The sequence below is a fragment of the Chelon labrosus genome (genome assembly GCF_963514085.1).
Source record: "Chelon labrosus genome assembly, chromosome: 4".
Taxonomy (NCBI): domain Eukaryota; kingdom Metazoa; phylum Chordata; class Actinopteri; order Mugiliformes; family Mugilidae; genus Chelon; species Chelon labrosus.
In genome coordinates, this window is record NC_140340.1 from 5,524,866 (window position 1) to 5,547,703 (window position 22,838).

Sequence of the window (22,838 nt, forward strand, 5' to 3'; positions counted from 1 at the left end):
AACATCTATAGAGGTACAGAGACCCCAGACAGAAACACAAAGTAAATACAAAACGCCATCCAGAAATGATATGCACAACATGATCTGTATTAAAGTGACTACAGATTGTGTAAAAATTAACCTATGAGCTGTTAGATTTGTATATTTTCTAGAGTCCAGGTCGATCTTGCTCTCTGCAAGGACCCTGGAAGTTAATTTCACAAATTGTTGTAATCATAATTAAGTAATCATTGAAATTAGCGTTGACGATAACACAAATAACCTCCCACAATGCACCAAACGATACATAACAATTCAACTCAGAACAAATTGTTAAGTCAGTGGAAGGTAAGATTGTATAATCCCACAAACTGTAGGCACTGTGAAACAGTCTTGTCAAGTGGATGACTGAGGCAGAGGAAAGGAACAAAAGGTGGGAGGAAGAAAACACTGTGAATCATGCTGCATGGTAAGAGAAAGAAGTGCAATATGTTTGATTGTACGGGAGTGACGGAGAAAGAACAGAAGAGCAGAGAGGCAGCTGCTCAGGGAGGCATTTTGAGGATGCGTTGCTTAGTTTGGCGCCTGTCAGACCATTAGGAATCGGACCAGTTGCAGTTAGTGAAAAATAATTTCTCATTCCAGATAACTGTCCCCTCGACAGTTTCTTTCGAAGAAATTAGCCAAAAAGCGTGTGGGAGTTAAACATGAAAAGAGAACAGTCTTGCATTAAAATCAGATCTGGGCTATCTGATCACAAGTGACCAGCTTTAGGTACGTGTGGTCAAACCTGGCATTAACATGTGTCTCCAGATCTGATCTCAGTTTCTCTGTATGTAAATAAACTCCGACATCATCTGGGGCGCAGCAGAATATTTTAACAGCTGATGTCTCTGATGGATCTCTACCGCTGCTCCAGAACTGAGAACAGCTCTGTTTTATGTGTGTGCATCACGACTTTGTCTTCACACATTAAGTTATTATTTATTGATCTGCACCCTGATGTTAGTTAGACCTGCACAGAACTCAGATTATAACTCTAACCCTGGAAGTTTCCAAACGCACCGTAACCTCTGGTAATAAAGGGAAATAAAGACATCGGCGATTGAGGAAATACGTAACTTAACCTGCGCACGGCTCCTCCTACATTCTTCATCTCATCTTCTGTAACCACTTGTCCTGTGAAGGGTATGTGCTTTGGGGGACGAAGACAACCGAGGCTGCCTGTGAAAGGGGGCTGGAACCTATCCCAGCTGTCATTGGACGAGAGGTGGGGTACACCCTGGACAGGTCTCCAGTCTATCTCAGGGCTAACACAGAGAGACAGACAACCATTCACACTCACACCTACGGCCAATTTAGAATCACCAATGAACCTAACCAACATGTCTTTGGACGGTGGGAGAAAGCTGGAGAACCTGGAGAGAACCCACGCAGACACAGGGAGAACATGCAAACTCCACACAGAAAGGCCCCAGTCGGTCTGGATTCGAACCCAGATCCTTCTTGCTGTGAGGCACCAGTGCTAACCACCACCCGTATTAATGTTAATGCAAGGTCTGAACAGGCCCTTATATTCATTAGAGTTTCAACACTGCAGGAAAAGATTAGCAGGACTCCTTAAAGAAGATGATAATGTAGCCCGATCCTTTCATAGGAGGTTAAACACCTCAAGGACACGCCCCTCAGGTCTTTCATTACTACACTGGAAAAATGTCTTACACAAGTTTCCCTGACCTGAAACTGTCATTTCCACTCAGGTTTATCAAATCCCATGATCCACCAGTCTGCCTCCCAGTCACCAGTCAGTGGTGGAGGAGAGCGCCAGGATCTGACTTGTCAAGATTTTTCACTTTGCATAACCTTTTTTCTCTTTTCCGTGCGAGTGGCCGCTCAATCGGCTTTTCCAATTAGAGTTCACCTCGGCGTGACAAATCCCAGAGCCGCGTCATGCTGTGGCGACTCTAATTAGGAATCTATTGTTTGGAAACTGCTCCGAGCGCGTTGAGCAATCTAGACTTCGTTGGATATAAAGTTTAAGTGTTTTTCACCTTATGAAACAGGACTCACACAGAAGTACAGTGGGTGAGTTGAGGGAGTTTGTCGCCAAGCAGCAAAGACTATGGGATTAATGTCATGCTGCAAAGGTTGAAAGGCTGCAAAAGAAAGACTGAGACTACGTCTTGCAGGCTTGTATTATGATTTGAAGGCCTGAAAAGAAATCTATTCTCCACAAATAGGATTTTAGGGAGTTTTCAGACATTGATATTTGCCTCCCATTTGACACCCAACATTACTTTGTATTTTTGGTTTGATGCTTTTGTCGTCTGAAATCAACTGAGCAACTTCGACAGGTGTTTATTTCAATGGTGACTTTTACGCTAGCTACTTTAGCTTCAAACTTTCAAGTCTTTTTAAATTGTTGGAAGTCTTCTCTCTCGCTGCTGCGTTTTGAAACTTTGAAATTAGATTAGCTTTTGTTGGCTTTTGCACAGTCCTGTTGTTTAGTTGCTCCCCCTGGAACTTAGTAGGCGTCCACCATCTCCACCACAATATCATCGTTTTAATTAAAACATGAATAAGTAAATTCAGAGATATTCACTGACTAACTTGACCCAAATACAGATTATGCAGACGATACAAAACAGTGCAAACGTTGCAGACGGTGTAGACAAGCAGTGCAAGAATGGGAGACAGTGCAAAGACAAACAGTACAATACAGACAGTACAAACCACTTGGGAGACAATGCACCTATAAAAAGACACTACACAAAAACACAGAGCAGTGCCGACTAATAAGCAGACTGGTCATAATGTTATGCCTGATCGGTGTATGTATCATATGCAGTTTTAAAGCTCACACTTACTATAACTGAATCTGTCTTTGCTTTACAGGGACCCTTGATAAAATATTAGTCTTTCACGAGGGTTATTTCATCTCTTAGAGCTTCTATGACTTACCTCCTCTGTGTTAGAGCTTAATTAACACTCTCTTATGACTCCCTTTTGATGCCTTAAAGAAACCTTTATTATTATAAAACAAAAAAACTTCAGTCTCAGAGGAAATAATTAAAAAGCAATCTTGGAAAATGAGCTTCAGAGCGTGAACCTGCTTCTGAAAAGGAGGCTCAGCCATGAACCGTCACAGTATTAGGTCACTGCGAGATAAACGTCTGAATATCTCATTTTTATAACGCTTCACCTTTATTTCATGTTTTGTAGGTGGTTAGATGTGGTGACTATGGTTTTTAGAGACTTGTTTGCTGTGTTTTATGTAGGACATACTGTGTTCATGTAGAATGTGTTTTTGTGATGAATAATGCAAATCCAGCCTTTACTATAAGAGAGCCACCAAGGACCTTCACCGTGGCGAACAAACACTTAAACATTGTCTCACATAGTAGGTTAATTCTATTCAGGCCTCGAGTCCACAGTATGTAATTAGTGGGAAATAATAACAATGTGTAGAATATTTAAAAATGGAAATGCATGCAGATTTCAATAAATAATTAATGTATAACATAAAAGAAAGAGCTACTCAAGGTGGACAATGGTTGGACAGCTTCAGGGACTGTTTTGGGACACATAGCATATAAGAGCAATGTAGGAGTGGAGTCGTCCAGACCTTTTGCACAAATCATTCAGAATCTGCCTTTTACCACAGAGGAAAAACACTTGTTCAGTCCAGATCACGTTTAGTTGTTTACCACAAATAATGAGAGTAGCTGGCAGGCAGTGTTCTGCACATAACAACCAGGCATAATATTATGACCACCTTCCTAATATTGTGTAGGTCTCCCTTGTGGTGACTCATCAGAGAATGGACATGGTCCTTCTGAGGGTGTCCTGTGGTGTCTGGTAACAAAAAGTTGTTAGTGGGGGGCCTTTGAGGGGAGGGGCCTCTGTGGATCATCCCACAGATACTTGATCCGTTTGGGATCTAGTGAATTTGGAGGCCAGGTCAACACCTTGTGCTGTTCTTCATGCATCCTGCTGGGGATGGCTGCTGCCATCAAGGAGTGTCATTGCTATGGGGTGGGGGTGTCTGGTCTGGTCTAGGTGGGTGCTACATGTCTAAGTAACATCCACATGAATGAATGTCAGGTCCAAAAGTTTCCCAGCAGAACATTGAATTGTCACAAGATGTTTTAATGTTGTGGCTGATCGGTGTATATACACTGTATAAAAACAATATACATTCTGAATATTCATGTCAATAGGGCTTTAGGCAAACAGTTATTGTCTGCTCTGTGTTCAAACCAACAATTTACAGAGCAGGTGTAGAGATGCACGCTCCAAAGAGAGACATCATTGTAAGAGCTGCTGCTATTGTGTTTTATCGTTTTGCACATGAGAAATTCTGAAATTTTTTCCCCCACCTTGTGCCCTACATGGATCCCCTGAGGTCTACATGTGCAGCCTAAGTTATGCTCCCCACTAAGCCAGTGCAATTCTTAAGCTGATGCTGGTGGAACCAGTGGGTCTGACGGCTTAGAGGACTGCACCTATACTCACAGAAGAAGAAGGGGCCAGTGCAACAAACGTTCTATTTTATCAACGCTGCACCCAGTAGGAGCTGTCGCCAATGGGACAAAGACACTGAAGCACCCCACGTTGACACTACAGGTCAGGAAGCAGGTAGCATACAGAAGAGAATGAAACCGTCTGTACAGGTCCACTGTAATTCCTCTGAGAAGGGCTCTGGGCAAAGACAAAGCTCTTGTGGAGGGCACAGTGACCTTGTTCGACTCCTCTGTACTGAACGAACACCTGTTGCCTCAACCTACAAAGGAATAAAAGAAGGATTTGGTTGTAACACAGGTCATGGTAGAAAGAGCCCTTGTTCTCTGGATAGTGAAAATCACAGCAGGGGACAGATACGACTTCTTGGGTCCAGGGCCACGGCCATTCATCTGTCACTTCAATGCTGTGACATTTCATCTCTGCACCACTAGAGTGGACATGTCCTCTCTGCCAGTAACGAACCACACTAAATATTCAGGAGTCACCAGAATAACTTACTTTGGGACAACTGAAGGTTTTGGGTGGTGCGCATGCTGTGGCGGACGGCATTTCTTTCTGGAGATGGAGAATTTTCTTCCCCCAGCCATTGTGGTTATCTGTGACAAAACTCTCCCAGCAACAGAACATGGAGGTTCTTCCAGTAACCCAAGTCTGACTGAGGAACAAACAGTTGGTATGCACCTTCTGTTCCAATTGATCTGTCTTCCTCACTTGGCGTTAGTCCCAGGGAGACAGATACATGACTTAAAGACATGCTGACCAGCAACTGTACCATCACCACCCTTTGGGACATGATGCGACAGCAGAGAATTTAGTGCATCCATCCTGGCTGGGACCAGCTAACATTAATTGGGTGGGAAGAGGAGAACTTTTCTGCCAATTTATGGTGACACAGCATGGCATGTGTTGGAGAAGTGCCACTGTGGATTGTACCTCTCTCCCAGGAGGTGTCCATAATGATCAGCTCATCCAGGTAAAAAAAAAAAAAAAGGCACCTTGATGCCCTTCCAGGGACATGGCTCTGCTGCTGTTTCCACACATTTGGAGAGGGAATGCATCACTTTTCTGCACCTGTAAATATTTGGTACGTGACTATAGACCTCCCAAGTCAGATATAAACCAACCACCTGAATGCACGGACTGCAATTCAGGTGCAAATCTTGTCCCATTATGTTGAAACAAATCTCAGAGATGACTTAAACAAGCCAACTGAAGCATACAAACCTTTGTCAATAATTATAACATCATGGATAACTGGCGTTGCTCTCCTGACCAGTGCTCATGTCTGTGGAGTGTCTGCAGAAAGGGAGGAACCCGCTATAGTGAGGACGGAGGGGAAAAAAATGCAAATGTGGAGCTCCGGATTGCTCGTCTTCCCAATCGAGTGACAGGACGAAAACTATTGATGGATGGTGCTGGGTTATTGGCTAATGCAGCCATCAGGGTAGTTGTCAGGATGCTCAAAGTTGAACAGGTCCAACTTTTCCTCCAGAGTGCGGTCCTGCAGACAAAGACACCTTCAAGGTGTCCACTCTGCTCCAGCAGAGGCAGACGGCTTGGCCTGCTGAATGAATGCTAGCCTGAAGCATGCCTTGCAGCAGGTCCAATGGGGCATGCACTCGGTTCAGCAGCAGGTGCACAGGCATAGCTCTTAATTATTTTTCTTCCTTTCTTTAGACGTTGACTGCTTGAATGCTGAAGGAAACTGTAAGGTTGCACCAATATTACATTTTCTAGATTAAGAATGTAGGGGTCTTATGTTTGCTGCAGGGCACGGAAAAAAAAAATCTCCAGGAGTGTATATGCGCAAAGGCATAAACTCCAATAGTGCTACGTTGTCTATAAAAAATAAAGTCTGCTGCATGTAGTGTTAGTGGAATATTCTTTTCATTAGCCGTGTTAACAGCTCTATAGCTAGCGTTGTGCAAGTTCACACTAAACAAGAACAAGTTCAAAGTTCAGGTTGCACAGATGAACTAGTTCATAGTTCACATTTTGTAATTTTGAACTAAGTTCATAGACTCCAGACAGTTACCGTTGATTTTTTCCGTTTTTTTTTTTTTTTTTTTTTTCAACTCCATGTGTTGCTTCAAATTCGAAAGTGAAGTGGTGGACGTCCGGACTTGTTTATTCAGCCCCGGCGTTCACAATTTGCAGAAAAACGTTACATGTTTCCCACCTGAATCTGTACTGCTGTTTTCAAATAAGTCCTTCAGATGTTTGTGTGGATCAGTTGCTTCTGCGGTGCCGGAGGCGGCTTCTCTTTCAGCTGCACCAGCCATGCTGTTTGCCGTAAATCGCACGTTGGCTGACAGCTGTCATCTTTTTCATCTATTTTTTTTCCTAAACGGGGTGAACGTTGTTATTTCCCTCCAGATTGAGCGAAACTCACGTCTACGCTCACAGTTGGAAAAATGATGCATTCAGATCACAATTCACAAAAATATGATGTCTATAGCTGTTAGCAAGCTAAAGCGAATCAGTGAGATTACATGACCACGGCAGTGAACAAGCATGGTATTCATGGAGGAATGTGTGCTGAACGATCTGTATCTTTCAGATACATCATGGAGGACAGAAAAGGACAGAAATGTCCAGCTAGAATGAAGAGCTAACAGTTTCTTTGTAGACCTTGACAGCATGGTTGTTCTAAGCAGAAATAGATGATGCTTCGTTCCATACTAACACAAACTGTAACGTAAACTTCAAGTTAGCCAAAGCAGATGCAATGTAAGTACAAGGCCATGTAAATGTCAGGTAAGAGTACTGTAGAATTGAAATGCATCTTAAAAGTAGGTCAGGTCAGGCTGTAACTTAAGATGCAGAGCCTGCAGGGTCTACAGGAACGTCGAAACATCGTTTAACGTGACTACTCTTTTTCCAGAGGAATATTTTCTCACAAGCTGAATGTTGTCTCTTGCAGAACTCCAATATAGAAAACCCAAACTGTGTGGGGATAGAAGGTGTACTAGAGGCTTACTTCCAAAGCCTACGAACTGTTCAGCTGTACGGCCCGACCAACTTTGCTCCCGTCATCAACCAGGTGGCTCGGTGAGAGACGCACCAACACACACCAACACACACCAACACACTTACACTCTCTTTGGAAGACATCCACTCAGGCAGGAGTGTGTATTATCTGTCGCCACAGAGGAGCACATTTTTAGATCTCTCAAATGTGATCTCATTCCATCATGGGGTGTTCACATCTGTCTTTTATCGGATCCCCAGATCGGATCTCAGCGCAAGGTCTGAACAGGCCCCATGAGACAGTTGCCTTAAAATTGTCCAGTTGCCTTTGTTTGGATGTGTTGAAGACGTAACTGATATACACACGGTTATACTACAGGTCTTACTGCATGAACTGCACGTTTGATACCTTCCCAAGGCGACCCAGTAAATGTGGGGACATTGATGTGATACTGAAGGATCAAATTGACTGGCCATACATGATCCTTATCCAAAAAAATAAGCTGAATCAATAGGACTTCACGTCATTTTAAACTTTATCATACATCACACAGTAAAACCTTCAGGAGAAGCTATCAGCTGACCAAATGACATTTTGATGGAAGGGAACCACTACGATGTGAGTAACTCATAAATGAGTCTAACCTGCTCTTCCTGCTGAACATCATATCATGTTAATTATGTCGCATGTTGTAATCAGCACTCATTATGTGGTTGCGGTGTGTTATTTTGCGGCGTATAACTCAGATTTCACAAACCTCAGTTGGTTGCACAACCAAATGGGGTGGAGCGGTTGTTGCTCATCTGTGGGAATTAAAACTACCAGTCATTCAGAGACAGAAGAGGGAGCTGACATATTTTTATTCTGCTCTCTTTTTCCTTCACATCCCTCTTTGTTGTCTTCCTCGTCCTCCTGTTTTTTCCTTTTAATTATCTCCTTGCCTCTTAACCAGCATCCTCCTCTTCCTTTTCATCGCTGTGATCTTTTTCTACTGTAATTGAAAGTCCCTATCCTTCTCTTCTACCTCCTCTTGGTCTGGCACTTCCCCATACTGCTCCTCCTACGCGCCCTTATCTTCCTCCACCTCTTCTCCCACTTATTCTTTGTTGTTGTCATCCACGTGGGAGGTTTAGAGTAGTGATGGAGGAAAGAAAATATGAGGGGAGAAGGAGGATGCTCGGTATGATCCGTATGTACATAAATAAACATAGCCACATGCGACTTTTCTTATCGGAGCAACAATCACATTATCACAGCCAATAAAAAAAACATGCTGCTTCTTTCCAACTGCTGGTGTGTATTTCTATATATTGTCTCTGCGCTTGTGTTGTTGTCCGATGATTCTTTGTGCAGATTTGTCAGCAGAAAAGTTGGACTGCTTATGTGTGATGGTTAATATTGAAAATGGCTAGGCAGCCCACACCCGCGCACACCCACAACATCAGTCAAAGACTTTAGTTGCACGTGTCTGGTAAAGCTTAAAGCTCAGAGTTGCTGTAAGTTCTGCTGTGAGTTTTTGTGTTGTGAGTCTCTGAATCCAAGGCCAAAACCATATGTGATCAAAGATCCTCATGTTCAGATTCAGTTGAGATATACAGTATTACTTACTTTGTTTCAACCATAGACTGTAAAAAAAAAAGTAGACGCCATGACAGCTCCTCTAAAGTGAAGCCAAAGCAAGTAGTAGCTCCCCCTGGTGGCTGGCTGCAGTATAGGTCATAAGCTCCACCCCCTCCATGTTAGTTAATGGGACTAGGGCCAAACTAAAACACTAAAATACTTTTACTTTTTTAATTTTTTTCAGGGATGGTTTCTGTCATTTTAGGTAGTTAATATAATACTGATACATACTCAAGCGTCCATTTTTCAGAGATGTTGCGTTTTAGTTAGTTATTCGGCACTACAGAAACAGGATGTGACGTCATGATGATTAACAGTTGCCACTGACAACCACTCCATGAAGAAAAAAAATCCAGCATTTTGTTGTAACTGGTGGAGGTAGAACAGAGCGCTGAGTTAGCCAAACGCCAGTGACTCCAACTCCAAACTTGCAAGATGGCGCCACCCGAATACTCGTGATACTAGCATCATGTGACCAGTGGGAGTAAGTGGATACGTGTCGTCCATTTCTTCAGCATTCTATGGTTTCAACTGGTCTGCTGGTCATAGACTGTATATAAATATGGACAAAGCGTCCCCACTTCCTATCACTGGACAAACTGACGCTATTTTTTTCCGGGGTTACGGGCGGCAAACATCTTGCAAATTTTGGAGCCAGAGTCTGATCAGTACGGTCCGAGAGTGGAGCCACGTGGTGCCACGTTTATTGATGCCCCGCCCACACTTCTTCTAGACTAGCTCTTATTTTCGTTTACTTAATATTACTCTCTGCTCTACCTCCACCAGTTACAAGGAAATGTTGGATTATACACTGTACTTATTTATTTATTTATTTATTTATAAACTCTCACTGTCCTATGGACTGCTTCACAGAGCGGCTGACATGGTAGTCATCATGATGTCATATCCTGTTTCTATAGCGTCAAATAACTAACTAAAACGAAAATTATCAGAAGAATTGACACTTGAGTATGCATCAGTATTATATTAACTACCTACTACTACTAACTAAAAAAAATATTTGACGTGTATTTTAGTGTTTTAGTTTGGCCAAAGTCCCCCGCACTAACATGGAGGGGGCGGAGCTTATGACCTATACAGCAGCCAGCCACCAGGGGGAGCTCTACTTGCTTTGGCTTCACTTTAGAGGAGCTTCATCCATCCTTCATCCATCTTTATTTACAGCCTGTGTACTGGATGAATGTGCCATCTATTGCAACGTCAGTGCCGAACGGATGGGTGGGTGAATGGATTTTTAAAAAATCAGAACATCAGTTCTTCACAGATGCACCGTAATCCCACACACTGCTTCTTAATGTTTCCATGTCTTAACTGTCCAGTCAGCAAAGCTCTTCTCATAAGGCTCCTCCAACATTTTTGTTAATGAGTTTAGTTTAATGAAAAAAGTTTACAGGACACACAACTTTTATTTTATTGCATATACCTACCGTAGTCATACTTATTTTAAGATATTGCATTTTTGTCCACATTACTGAACTGTATGAACATCCCACATTTAGTCCAGGTATAAAGATATAAAGATAGGTGGTTGTCTGATTCAAAAGTGGTTCATTAGCCCTGATGCCACGGTGTATCATAATCATCACTTTGGAAATACTGGGTTTTTCCTTTTTATTGCCTCATGTTGTGAAGCTCTGCATACAGGCTGATAATCCAACACACTCTTTCTTGTCTCACACTGGTGCTTAAAGTATTGGATTAAATCACTCCTGTGCCTGAGCCATCTGTAGCAGATACGGAGAAATAATTATTCCGTACACCTGTTCCGAACATGCTTGTCTTCTGTACTCGCATTTATTACAAAAAAAATAAAAGAAGGACACAGGCAGCTGTGACGACTCCTGCTCCCCTGGACTTAAGTTTGAAGGGTAACAGCACACTTCCACTGTTGCACCTGTTGATACTGTACACATCCCCATTATTTGACACAGACAGAGTAGAGAAGCGGTGGAATGGAAGAAGAATATGAGAGTGAGACACACAGAGAGAACGAGAGAGGATGGATGCTGAGGCAGGCAGGAGGACAGATAGAGATGAATCTAGCAGACATGCAGAGAGAATTTGCCATTTTGCTTGCTCTCAGCCTCGGGCCAGACTGAGTGTGAGCCAGTCAAACAGTGAGTCAGACAGCAGGTCTTCCTTCATCCTGCTGGGATCCTAACGTTACCTGCAGCACACACACACACACACACACACACACACACACGACCAAAAATACTCTCTTATACAACAGCTTTTGTGTGGCCTGTACAGTATTATGAGAAATATGTGCCAGCAGGGTAGGATTCTGCATTCACTTACAGGCACACGTCTATGTACTGAAGAACTTACAGAGAACCGCCAGAGTATCGGGAGATTTTGGAGTTATCTGCAGAGCGTGACGTTCAAAAGCTCAGATGAAAGTGGCACATCCTTCGGCCGTCAAAACAAACAGAGTCCTTTCAACTGACATCAGCACTGGGTGATCAAAAGCATGTCATTCATTTCATTTGTCAGTGGCCTTGTTGTAAAAACAAGGCCACTGACAACGCCTAGCGCAGCCACCAGGCATCATTTCCTATCAGAGTGATAGCTCTGGTAACGCTCCCTCGCGGCGTGATTCAACCGACACAGAGAAGAAAATACCTCTGCATGCAAATGAATGTCCCCACAAGCAGTCAGAGACATTTAGCTGTCAACAAATCCAACTCCACGGTTCGCAGATAATGTGGATGACTGTCACCACATGAAGCCCTCCCCCAAATTATGTGATCGGAATGGTAGATCTGTGCCTGAGTGTCAGCTACCAACCAACAGACTCCAAAGACTTCTGGGACGGGGGAGTTCAGGCTGGCTGCCGGGCTACTACTGACACAGATTACCACGTTGTAAGTCATAAAAGGTTAAACCTTTGGTGATTGCATCTCAGAATGATGTGGCACTGCATTGGTAAATTATATCAACTTTATGTATTACTGACTCCCACTATGCTGCTGAACCCCTCCAGAACTTCAGTCCTCCTGCTACTGCCACTTTACTGCCACTCATATAGTCGTTAACCATAGTTTGAAACTGCAGTAATCGCCATACTTTCTATTAATCATACTACTGTAAATATCCCACTGCCATATCTGTACTTATCCTGATGTCTATAGTCATTGTGGACACTGGAACACGGTATGTTTTAAATTTAAAGGGGAACTACTGTTTTTTACAACCTGGCGTATTTCTGGCATACAATACAACCATTTACTTACCCATATAATTTTGGTGTTATTTGTAGTCGTTCGGGAGATATTTAGATCTGCATATATCCATATAGTGGGAGTGACTGGGGCACCGAAAAGCAGCCTCTAAAGCACGCACCATAGCAGTAACAAATTACATGTAAACAAGCCGACCATTGCGGGTGCGCGCGGCGTTCAGAGACGACATCATCCAGGTCTGTAGATTGACCTACAGACCCCGGATGATAACAACAGGTAACTCAACGGGGAATAGCAGTAACGTACGATAACAAAATATTGGTGAAATGAACGAGTTTCATGGCAGATCATGCGTTATTTAGAGGCTGCGTTTCGGTGCCCCAGTCACTCCCACTATATGGATATACGCGGATCTAAATATCTCCCAGACGACTATAAATTACACCAAAGTTATATGGGTGAGTAAACGATCGTAATATATGCCAGAAATAAGGTCCAGGTTGTAAAAAACAGCAGTTCCCCTTTAAATTATCCATATGTGTATCTGTACTTGTCTACATACTCAGCACTTACTGCTTCTGGACTTCTGGTTGGATGCTAACTGCATTGCTTGGCCTTGTACTTGAATATGTGTAACAACAATAAAGTTTAATCTAATCTAATCTAATCTAATCTAATCTAATCTAATTGCTTTAATTGCCATTGCTGTGAATTAATATGGATTTTGTTGCTTAAATGAATGTCAAAACCAAAAAAGTGCCTAATAATCTCATTTGCATTTAATTTCATAACTTAATTCATTCTATTTGAATCGTGGAAGTTAGAGCAGATTCAAAGGTCCATAAGAAACCAGACTAAGTTTGTCCTGATACTTTTGAGTTTTGGACATTTTATTTTTTGTTTCTTGTTTTATATTGAAATCATACTTCCTGTCTTTGTCTTCTCTCCTCACCTTTGCTCCTGTGGCTCCAGTGCGTATTTGCGTGGACCAGTTTGGGTCTAACTTCTGCATGCATGTCGTGTCTGTGTGTTTGTTTGCGCTGTTAGGTGTGCTGCAGAGGTGACCGACGGCTCCCAGTACTTTGTGCTGCTGATGATCACAGATGGCGTCATCTCAGACATGGCTCAAACCAAAGAGGCAGTGGTCAATGTGAGTAGACACGTACATAGAGACTTTACATTCCCCTCCAGACATGTTGCATTATAGCTAAAATTAATTGTTTTTCATGTAGTTATAAATTCTCATGATTAAATTTGTGAACGTGTACTCTATTTTAGATTTTAATTTCACATCATGCGTGTCTATAGCATGGTGTAGACAGACACAATTCTTATCAGAATATGAGTCCGGTAACATTTCATTATGGGGCGATGCAGAGGGAAAAAAAATATATTGTATTGTCCTACAACCAATCAGAGTCATGCCTTGCACTGAGAACAAATTCAGCTCCACTGAGCTCAGATGACGTCAGTGTTACTCTTCTGTCCATCACCATATTGGACCCCACAGGTCTTAGCTGGAGCATACTCTGTTCCCAGTGGAGTGGTTCCAAAGTAACTTTATTGGCCTAGCTTCTGGGCTAACAGCCGTATACAACAAAACTAAATTCCCAGTTAGCTCCTTGTGTTTAGGGAAAGATCCTGATCTGACTGGTCAGAGGAAGACCAAATGGTGATGTTACTCCATACCCACTGGAAGTTTAAATGAGCAGTTTCATATAATAATGTCAGTGTCGTGTGTTTTTTGAAGTTTGGCTCAGACCCTTTCCGTGCTTCCTCCACAGGCAGCCTCCCTGCCCATGTCTGTCATCATAGTAGGAGTGGGTCCCGCAGAGTTTGACGGTAAGTAAGAGTGTGTGTGTGTGTGTGTGGGTGGGTGGCTTCGGGGAGGGATATGTAGCGCTAAAGGAAATATCTCTTCATAACATTTCACCTCTGAAGATGAGGTTTATCCAACAGGATGGGAAAGATATTTCTTTGTTGTGATTCACACTGATAAAGTAATTTGTCACAGATTTTGCCCCGTTCCATCCTTCTCAGAGCCCCCAGTAGTATAAACACCAACCAGGCATAACATTATGACCACCTTCCTAATATTGTCTAGGTCTCCCTTGTGCCTCCAAAACAGTTGTGACTCATCAGGGAATGGACATGGGCCTTCTGAGGGTGTCCTGTGGTGTCTGGGAACAGGATGTTGTTAGTGGGGGGGCCTTTGAGGAGAGAGGCCTCTGTGGATCATCCCACAGATACTTGATCTGGGGATGGCTGCTGCCATCAAGGAGTGTCATTGCTATGGGGTGGGGGTGTCTGGTCTGGTCTAGGTGGGTGCTACATGTCTAAGTAACATCCACATGAAGGAATGCCAGGTATCGTTTCCCCCCATGTTATTTACTTTTCCGTAATTTCCGGTTTTAATGTTGTGGCTGATTGGTGTAAGATCCGTCAGACATTCACACGGTTTAATAAAATAAAAAGGGGGCAGTGGAAACCTACAGGCAGACACGGTATGAGAGTACAGTCCCAAGGGAAAAACCCACCTAGTTAATTCTGAATAACAAATATGAACCTACATGAGAAGTCAAGAGGCTGCAGGATATTCTGATAGGGTCAAATGGACTTTCCTTATTTCTAATCAGAGGAGCTCTCCAGATACTGCTGTGATTCTAAAGGATTTCTGGGCGAGCATTTCCTGAGGAAAATGCATGTGGTTCACTATAGATCTCATTTATTATACAGTATAACTCATTATAGGTCATCATAATGAGCTGGTGTGCAGTAGCCCAGCGTGAAATACAGATCAGAGTTTATACTATATACTGACGGCAGAGTTATTAATACCACAGACATCTATGGACTTTTATTATAGTGCGACTACACTGCCACTACTATATGGGAGTGGGTCAAAGCTGCTTCAACAGTAGTTGAACAGTGTAAAAATAAATACTGAATGTGAAGTAAACAAGTTTTCCATCTTCACCTTGTGAAACAGTTATGTCACGCACTGTCTAAGGAGCTAACGCTGGTTGGCTGGACTCTCTGGGGGCTGTGGAGGTTGCACAGAAGAAATTAACTCTGTCTGTGGTGTTACAGATAAAAAGCACTGTTAGTTGTTTTATCTGGGGCAGTCTAATGACCCCAGAGTAATCATTCGGTCTGCATCAGAAGCAGAACGTGTACAATACATGTGGAATACGTTTTTAACAACTCGGACGCTATGGGGTAAGTGGGAGAGCAAGAAGTAGCCCTGTCTCCCTTTATAGTGATGTCAGACTTTGAACAGAGAAGTTGCTCATTCCCTGACATTTGAAACGCTCCCCTGAACAATTCATATCAGCCATATTAGTGCCAGTGGCGCAGAAAACAAACACCAGTCATATGATTGACTATTGTCCCTTTGCACAAACACTAATAATAATGAAGTGCTTTGAAAGACTGATACTCGCCCACATCAAGCTCAGCATCCCCTTTTCACTGTAATCGCATCAATTTGCTCTGAGAGCTAACATAGCTACAGAGGATTGCATCTCTTTAGCTCTTCACACAGACCTGATTCATCTAATGGGACACAGCCATTCGTAAACTATAGCTCTGCTTTTAACCATAGACTGTATATAAATATGGATGACGCATCCCCACTTTCTTGCATTGGCCAAACTGACGCTTGCGACTTTGGAGCCAGAGTCTGCGCAATACGGTCCGAAATGGAGCCATGCGGGGCCGGGTTATTGATGACCCAACCGCACTTCCTCCAGAATCACTCGTGCTTTTGTTTTATTAATCCTACCTCCACCAGTTACAAGAAAATGGTGGATTATACTCTGTACTTATTTTTTATTTTTTTTTTTTACAACTCTCACAGTCGCACGGGATGCTTTACGGAGCGGTTGGCATGGCAACTGGTGGTCGACATTATGTCACATCCTGTTTGTATAGCATCAGATAACTAACTAAAACTAAAGTTATCCAAACAATTGACACTTGAGTATGCATCAACATTATATTAACTACCTGAAATGACAAAAAACGGGTTTTAGTTTGGCCCAAGTCCCGCCCACTAACATGGAGGAGGTGGATCTTATGATCTATACTGCAGCCAGACACCAGGGGGAGCTCTACTTGATTTGACTTCACTTTTAAGGAACTGTTCCCCGTCCATCTTTTTTTACAGTCTATGCTTTTAACACAGTCGTCCCCTCACAGCTCGTTCACAAACTGCACCACTCTGCGACTGGATCCTCCCAACAGAAGAGATACATCCTGACTTTGCCAGTGTCTGCAATGTGTTTGTTTCTCTAATGAATAGTAATTCTACAGTGATCCTCAACTGATGAGTGGCCATTTATTAGTTCAGCAGCTCCGTTATTGTTAATGAAAAATAAATTGATTCGTCACAATCCTCTGGTTCAGTACATCACATACTTTCATTTAAAATGCATGAAATCCAGGGGCGATAGTGCGCAAAGAATGAATTCAGTCGTTGCACTTCATTTGAAAGAAATGCATATAATCACCTAATTTACCATTTAAATTACATTACATTCAAACAACGACTAGTTCACGCTCCGTAGAAAGCACAGCCAGCGCTTTCAGACGTTGTTTGTCCCGTCGTAGATCTAGAAAACAGGTTAGGTATCACAAAAGCAACTCTGTGCAACCCATCCAGTCTGCATCTGTATTGTGAATATCACCACTTTAATATGAGATCAAGATGGTATGGTGTGTCACTACAGAATGCTGGGTAGACCATAGTGATTGAGCAGGGGAATGACCTGCAGTAAAAGTCCTGCAATGGAGCAGAAGACTTATAGGCGGTTTAGACTTCGTAGCCACGGCGACACCGCAGACCCTGACGCCGTAGCCTGACGTGCACCTCTGCAAAAATGTAACTAAGCGCTGCAGCGACACAAACTGCAAGAGCTGTGATTGGTCCACTTGGTTGTTGTGTGTTTCCGCTTTAGTATTTCCGTCTGCTTCTCCATTTCCGCAATTTTCCAATTGATTGTGTTGGATCAATAAAGATGGAACACATCAAGGAAAGGTTAACTGGGGAGGTTCAGAGTTGACACAATTGATTTTGAAGATATTGAATTGAAGATATTGGTCGCTTGGTCACGCAGTCGTGTGAAAAGGTATTTAGTCACAAATGAGCAGTCAAGAGATTCTGGGAAAATGGTAAATGGCCTTGCTTTTATATAGCGCTTTTCTACCTGTTGGCACTCAAAGCGCTTTACAGTCATGGACGCATCCACCCATTCGTTCACACAAGCACACACACATTCACACACCAGTGCCATGCACTGGGAGCAACTGGGGGTTCAGTGTCTTGCTCAAGGACACTTCGGCATGTGGCACATTGGAAAGAGGACGTCTACTCATCAAACAGACCCCACTATTCACAGACTTATATGCAAGAAAATGTTTGTATTCCGTGAGATCTATCAGCTGGATTTTTTTGATTCTGAGAGGCTAAATGTTACGTGAATTTGGGCTCAGGCTGCCATGCAGAACAACAACAACAATAAAAAAAAAAGCCGCTCATCATCGTGTGCTCACCATGCAGCGAAGCTTATGTGTCTTTCTGAAAAAGTTAATTGGAAAAACTATTTGAATTAAAAAACTGCGTGAGGGGAAAGTGAAGCTTAGAGATGTTTCCAGCTTAGGGAAAAGAGAACCCTCATTGGGACCCATTATTCAGTGCAGGGTGTTGAGGTTGGGGTCAGGGGTGAACTCCTGTGTGACAGGAAAAGAGAAATTAGAGCAGAGAACCGAGCGAGCGTGACAGGAGATGAGAACAGGATGGTAGATGTGTGGTGTATGTAATTATAGACCCATCTACATTAGTCACCAGTTTAACTGTGTCAAAAATGTTCGCTTCAATTCACTGGAATAAATCACCAGAGACTTGAGGGGGGGAGATTAAAGTAACACCAAACCGCTGCGTTTGGTGAATCATCTTTGATATTCCTTTCACTCTTCGTCTATCAGTGGCACTCTGAGCTCGACAAAACAGCTTGCAGATTCTGTCACTCATCACACGGAGCCTCTTGATGCGTGCCTGATTTAGCCTCTGTGGTGCATGAAAAGCTTCAGAAGCAGGCGCGCAGCTTGGGAAAAAGAATAAATCAAGCACTTCTCTTGTGATTTTTGTGCCACAAATGTATTCAGCTGCAGTTCTGCTCAGGTCTGCTCCCAGGTTGAGTCACTCACCCCACCCCCCCGTCAAAGCCGAGTCTCTCAGGAGCCGTCATGTGGGAATCAACCTTTTGAAATCTAAATTTGTTAGAACCCATTCTGTTCTCGCTTCTGTTTAATCCTCCACTTGCATCAGTTCTTCTCGCAGCTCACTCAAACTCATTTGTCTTCCTACACGGATAGAAATACATTCTATATTTATTTTAGATTTTAGGATATGATAACATATGAGCATATTAGTCTGTGGGATTTAGCGTGGGCTTTTTTCTTTTTATAGTCATGTGGAGGTAGAGGAGACAGGAAATGTAAGAAAGTTAGATGATGGTGATTGAACTTACCGTGTGTTTGGATTTCATTAGTATCAAATAAATGCAGTGACTTTCATTTAGTGGTCTGTGCATGCACCTGCACTTTGCTATCTCAGAAATGTCTGTTGTGTAAAATGTTCCCATATTCAGGTCTGCAAAAGTAGAGTAAAACCTGACGGACAGGTGAACCTCGCTGCCTAGAGTTTCTCTTTTTGATGAAGAAGTGCATTAGGTGTCCACAATTAATTTTAGTCTTTTTGTTCAATCTTTCAGGCGTTGGCGCATGCGCTGTGCTCCTCGTTAGTATAGTGGACAGTATCTCCGCCTGTCACGCGGAAGACCGGGGTTCGATTCCCCGACGGGGAGATTTCCTTTTTGCCTTTTGAGCTTTGTAGAAGAACCTGTAAAATGATCAGTCTTCGGCTTTTGTAAAAAAAAATTTTAAGATTGTACTTGTACTTCTTTGCGCTACAACAAAAGGAACTTTTTGAGTTGTTATTTAAAGGTTAATATGCTGTTATGTCACTGGTCCGGCCCGCTTGAGATCTGATTGGGCTGTATGTGGCCCCTGAAGCTAAAATAAGTTTGACACTCCTGGTCTAGCGTTGTGGGACCCAGCAAAATTAAAGTTTGAGAATTTCTGTAATTTTAGCATAAACTGAGTCTATTGGGTGTAAATATATTAGGTATTGGCCTTTATAGCGGAAAATGGGTTTCAAAGTCCTTGTGTTCTTGCCTGATCGAACTAAATTCTTGTGTAAGTATGAAGAAAATAAAAAAAACATTGACGCATGCGCTGTGCTCCTCGTTAGTATAGTGGACAGTATCTCCGCCTGTCACGCGGAAGACCGGGGTTCGATTCCCCGACGGGGAGGTTTATGTTTTACCCAATTTCACATGGCACAAATAAAGTGTTTATCTTCACTGATACAGTTTTCCTCCCACAGTCTAAAGACGTGCTTCTTAGATTAACTCGTGATTCTAAATTGTTTTGAGTGTGAATGCTTGTTTGTCTTTTTGTGTTTGCCCTGGCAGCCTGTCTCGCCCAATGATCGCTGGCATAGACCACAGACCACATTATAAGTGTTGAAGGTTATGTCAGATATTATTCTGAGGTCAGGAAAAAGACAAATAAAGTGAATTTAGTGGCTGAAGTTTTTCCCTTGTTTTCCTGTGGGATATAATTAACGTTGTTTACACTGGAAGCGAGTCAAGCTCAACTTTCTCTGCTGCTGACTAATGATAAATAAAGAGATTCTGAGATTCTGTCCCCAGTAGTTGTGAAAATAGAAACGACAGAATATAATGAACCCCTCTAACTGGCGTGGTTATGGTTAATTAATAAAAATGAAACTCTCTAGACAGTCGTTCTCTAAGGATGTGCACACATGCACGACGACATTTATTCTGGACAGAGCTGGGAACGACAAATGTAGCATCCATGGGTCAAATCTAGATTCTATAAAAATGTTTAGAACAGTTTAACTTAGATAAAACTGTGTTACAATCACACGTCTTGGCTTGATATATTTATAATAAATATGGATTGAAAGTCTCAGCTTTAGGATTTACAAATTGGATGTAGGATTGGCATTGCCCTGGCTTCCACCTACACTCCCATTTGTCTATACAGTAAGATACACTGATCAGCCACAACATTAAAACCACTGACAGCAGAAGTGAATAACACTGAACATCTCTTGACAGTTCAATGTTCTGCTGGTAAACTTTAGGACCTGGCATTCATTCATATGGATGTTACTTAGACATGTAGCACCCACCTAGACCAGACCAGGCACCCCCCACCCCATAGCAATGACACTCCTTGATGGCAGCAGCCATCCTCAGCAGGATGCAGCCTGACACAGACACACACACACAAGTTGGAAAATATTGAAAATGTGTAAATAATGAGAGCTAAATGTGTTTTTGTCTGCAGCTATGGAGGAACTGGATGGGGATGAGGTGCGAGTATCTTCCAGGGGACGCTTTGCTGAGAGAGACATCGTCCAGGTGCAGTGTATTGTGCTCTTTAGCCCTCGGATTTAATCAGCAGTAATCTGTATTGCTGATGCTAATGTTGACGTACCATATACAGTTGCAACCAAACTTATTCAGCCCCATTTACGTGCATGGATCTAGTTATATGAATTAAATGCACTTCAGTCCTGACATTTTACTGCATTTAAATGTGCGATCAGCTAAACAGGACAAGAAGCAGACTTTGTCCTACCACCTCCTCAGTATAAATTTTGTGTAACATCCCATTAAGCGGTGTGTATGACTGGACCGGGCCATTGTCTGGAGCTGCCTCGTGCTTTTTTCCACTTAACTGTATATTGCTTTTCTTTGATATTGGCGGCTGATCCGTCCAAACACGTGTAGTATTGATTTCTACCCAGGTGCCACAGCTTGTCTCGTCTTATTTCCAGTAGGTCAGAACACGTCTGACCTGGACATTTTCCTGCTGTGTGCCCAAATGTGTGAAATGACACCTCCAGAAACGATTCTTTGGACCTTGACGAGAGTTCATGCAGGAGAACGGCTGCAGTTTCTCACAAGCTTCTGTCACCGCTTTGTTCTTCTTCTGCAGAAGCGCCCAGTTTGTTTGGCTCCTGCTGCTGCTGCTTCTTCCTTCCCAATAAGGAATTTCAGTTGCATTTGAACTCCTGCATAACTGAGATTTATACCTAAAACTGCAGGTGATGCAAATGCAATGCAACCCTACGTACTTGGCAGAGTTGAATCACTTTGACTGCAGCTGTACAGAATATATCGTCTTAGAAAAATGTGGATCATGCAGATTACCATGTTGGCTACTAAGAGGCAGTACCAAAATCCTGCTTGGGTGGAGCATTTGCTGTGAATTAGGCAGTGTTGCTATGTCCATAATCAAGCATGAAAACCAATGGATGTTTTTCTTTGCATCCTGACTCCAATTCTGGCTCCAAACTTTGCAGTCGACAAGTAAAGTGTCTATTTTCACTTCCCCTCCAGTTCGTTCCTTTCCGAGACTACATCGATCGGTCGGGGAACCAAGTCTTGAGCATGGCGCGGCTGGCTAAGGACGTCCTGGCGGAGATCCCCGACCAGCTGCTGTCTTTCATGAAGAGCCGAGGAATCGAACCCCGGCCTCCGCTGCCGGCCACCTCCGACTCCCCCTCGGTGTCCACCACCACCACGACCACTCCTGCTCCCAAGCAACGCAATACTCAAGCCTGAAAGGAGGGTCCCGAGCAGGGCGGACGTGTACGATGTATTTGTGCGAAGGGAAGTGTGTGTTTGTGTCTCCGTGTGTGTGTGCTGCATGGTTTGAGGGTGGGTTAACAGAAACCAACTCAGTAAACTTGACTCATCAGAACAGAAAATGCTCCCTTTTAAAAGTGTTGATGGATTCTCTACAAGACCTGGAGTCAAATGTAGAAAATGTGTTTTTTATCTTTAACAGTTGACTTTTGTCAGCACCTACCACTATACACACTATAAACCTGCAAGGACACACAGACTGCATTGAATCAAAAGGTTTCAAATGTTGTATATTTTCCTCTGGCATCTATTCTAGCGTCACGTATGAGTGACAAAGCCACAACAGAACTTGCACCTGCAGCACTTGAGTCTGCAGTTCCCACCCCACTTCAGTTCCTGTGCCACCGTTTCTACTCCTAGTGTATAAGAGTGTCTGTTGTAATGTAGTGATAGCCAGTCAGTTTGAGTTAAAAAATGAATAGCACTGATTCCGATCCTCTCCTTTTCTTTTCTTTTTATTTATTCTCAGGGCATTTGAAGGACACGCACGCGCTGAAAATAGAGATGCAGGAATGAACTCGCACCCTAGATGTATAATTTGACAGCGAGTGGATACTAGTTCTTTTTAATTATAAAAAACAATTAATTATTTAGAGACGGAGTGCGTCTAAACTAATCCCACTTGAGACGTGAGAGGGGAGTCGCTTGCAATCTCTTCCTGAAAGCAGGAAACGCACTCGTGATACCGTCGGTTCGGGCCAACTCAAATATCCTCCCCTCCAGCTTCCCCTC

At 42.9% G+C, this 22,838-nt stretch overlaps 1 protein-coding gene across 1 annotated transcript in view; it reads left to right on the plus strand.

Moving 5' to 3' along the window:
• The window catches only part of LOC311486878 (copine-9-like), a gene marked incomplete at its 3' end in the record, with an annotated part of 96,872 nt that extends 74,250 nt beyond the window's left edge, over positions 1-22,622 (plus strand). The window contains 8 exon segments of the mRNA XM_084542895.1: positions 7,427-7,554; positions 13,348-13,450; positions 14,085-14,142; positions 20,740-20,813; positions 21,798-21,944; positions 21,946-21,963; positions 21,965-22,049; positions 22,576-22,622. Of these exon segments, the coding sequence (XP_084399021.1) occupies positions 7,427-7,554; positions 13,348-13,450; positions 14,085-14,142; positions 20,740-20,813; positions 21,798-21,944; positions 21,946-21,963; positions 21,965-22,049; positions 22,576-22,622 (660 nt within the window).
• Between the last annotated feature and the right edge of the window lie 216 nt (positions 22,623-22,838).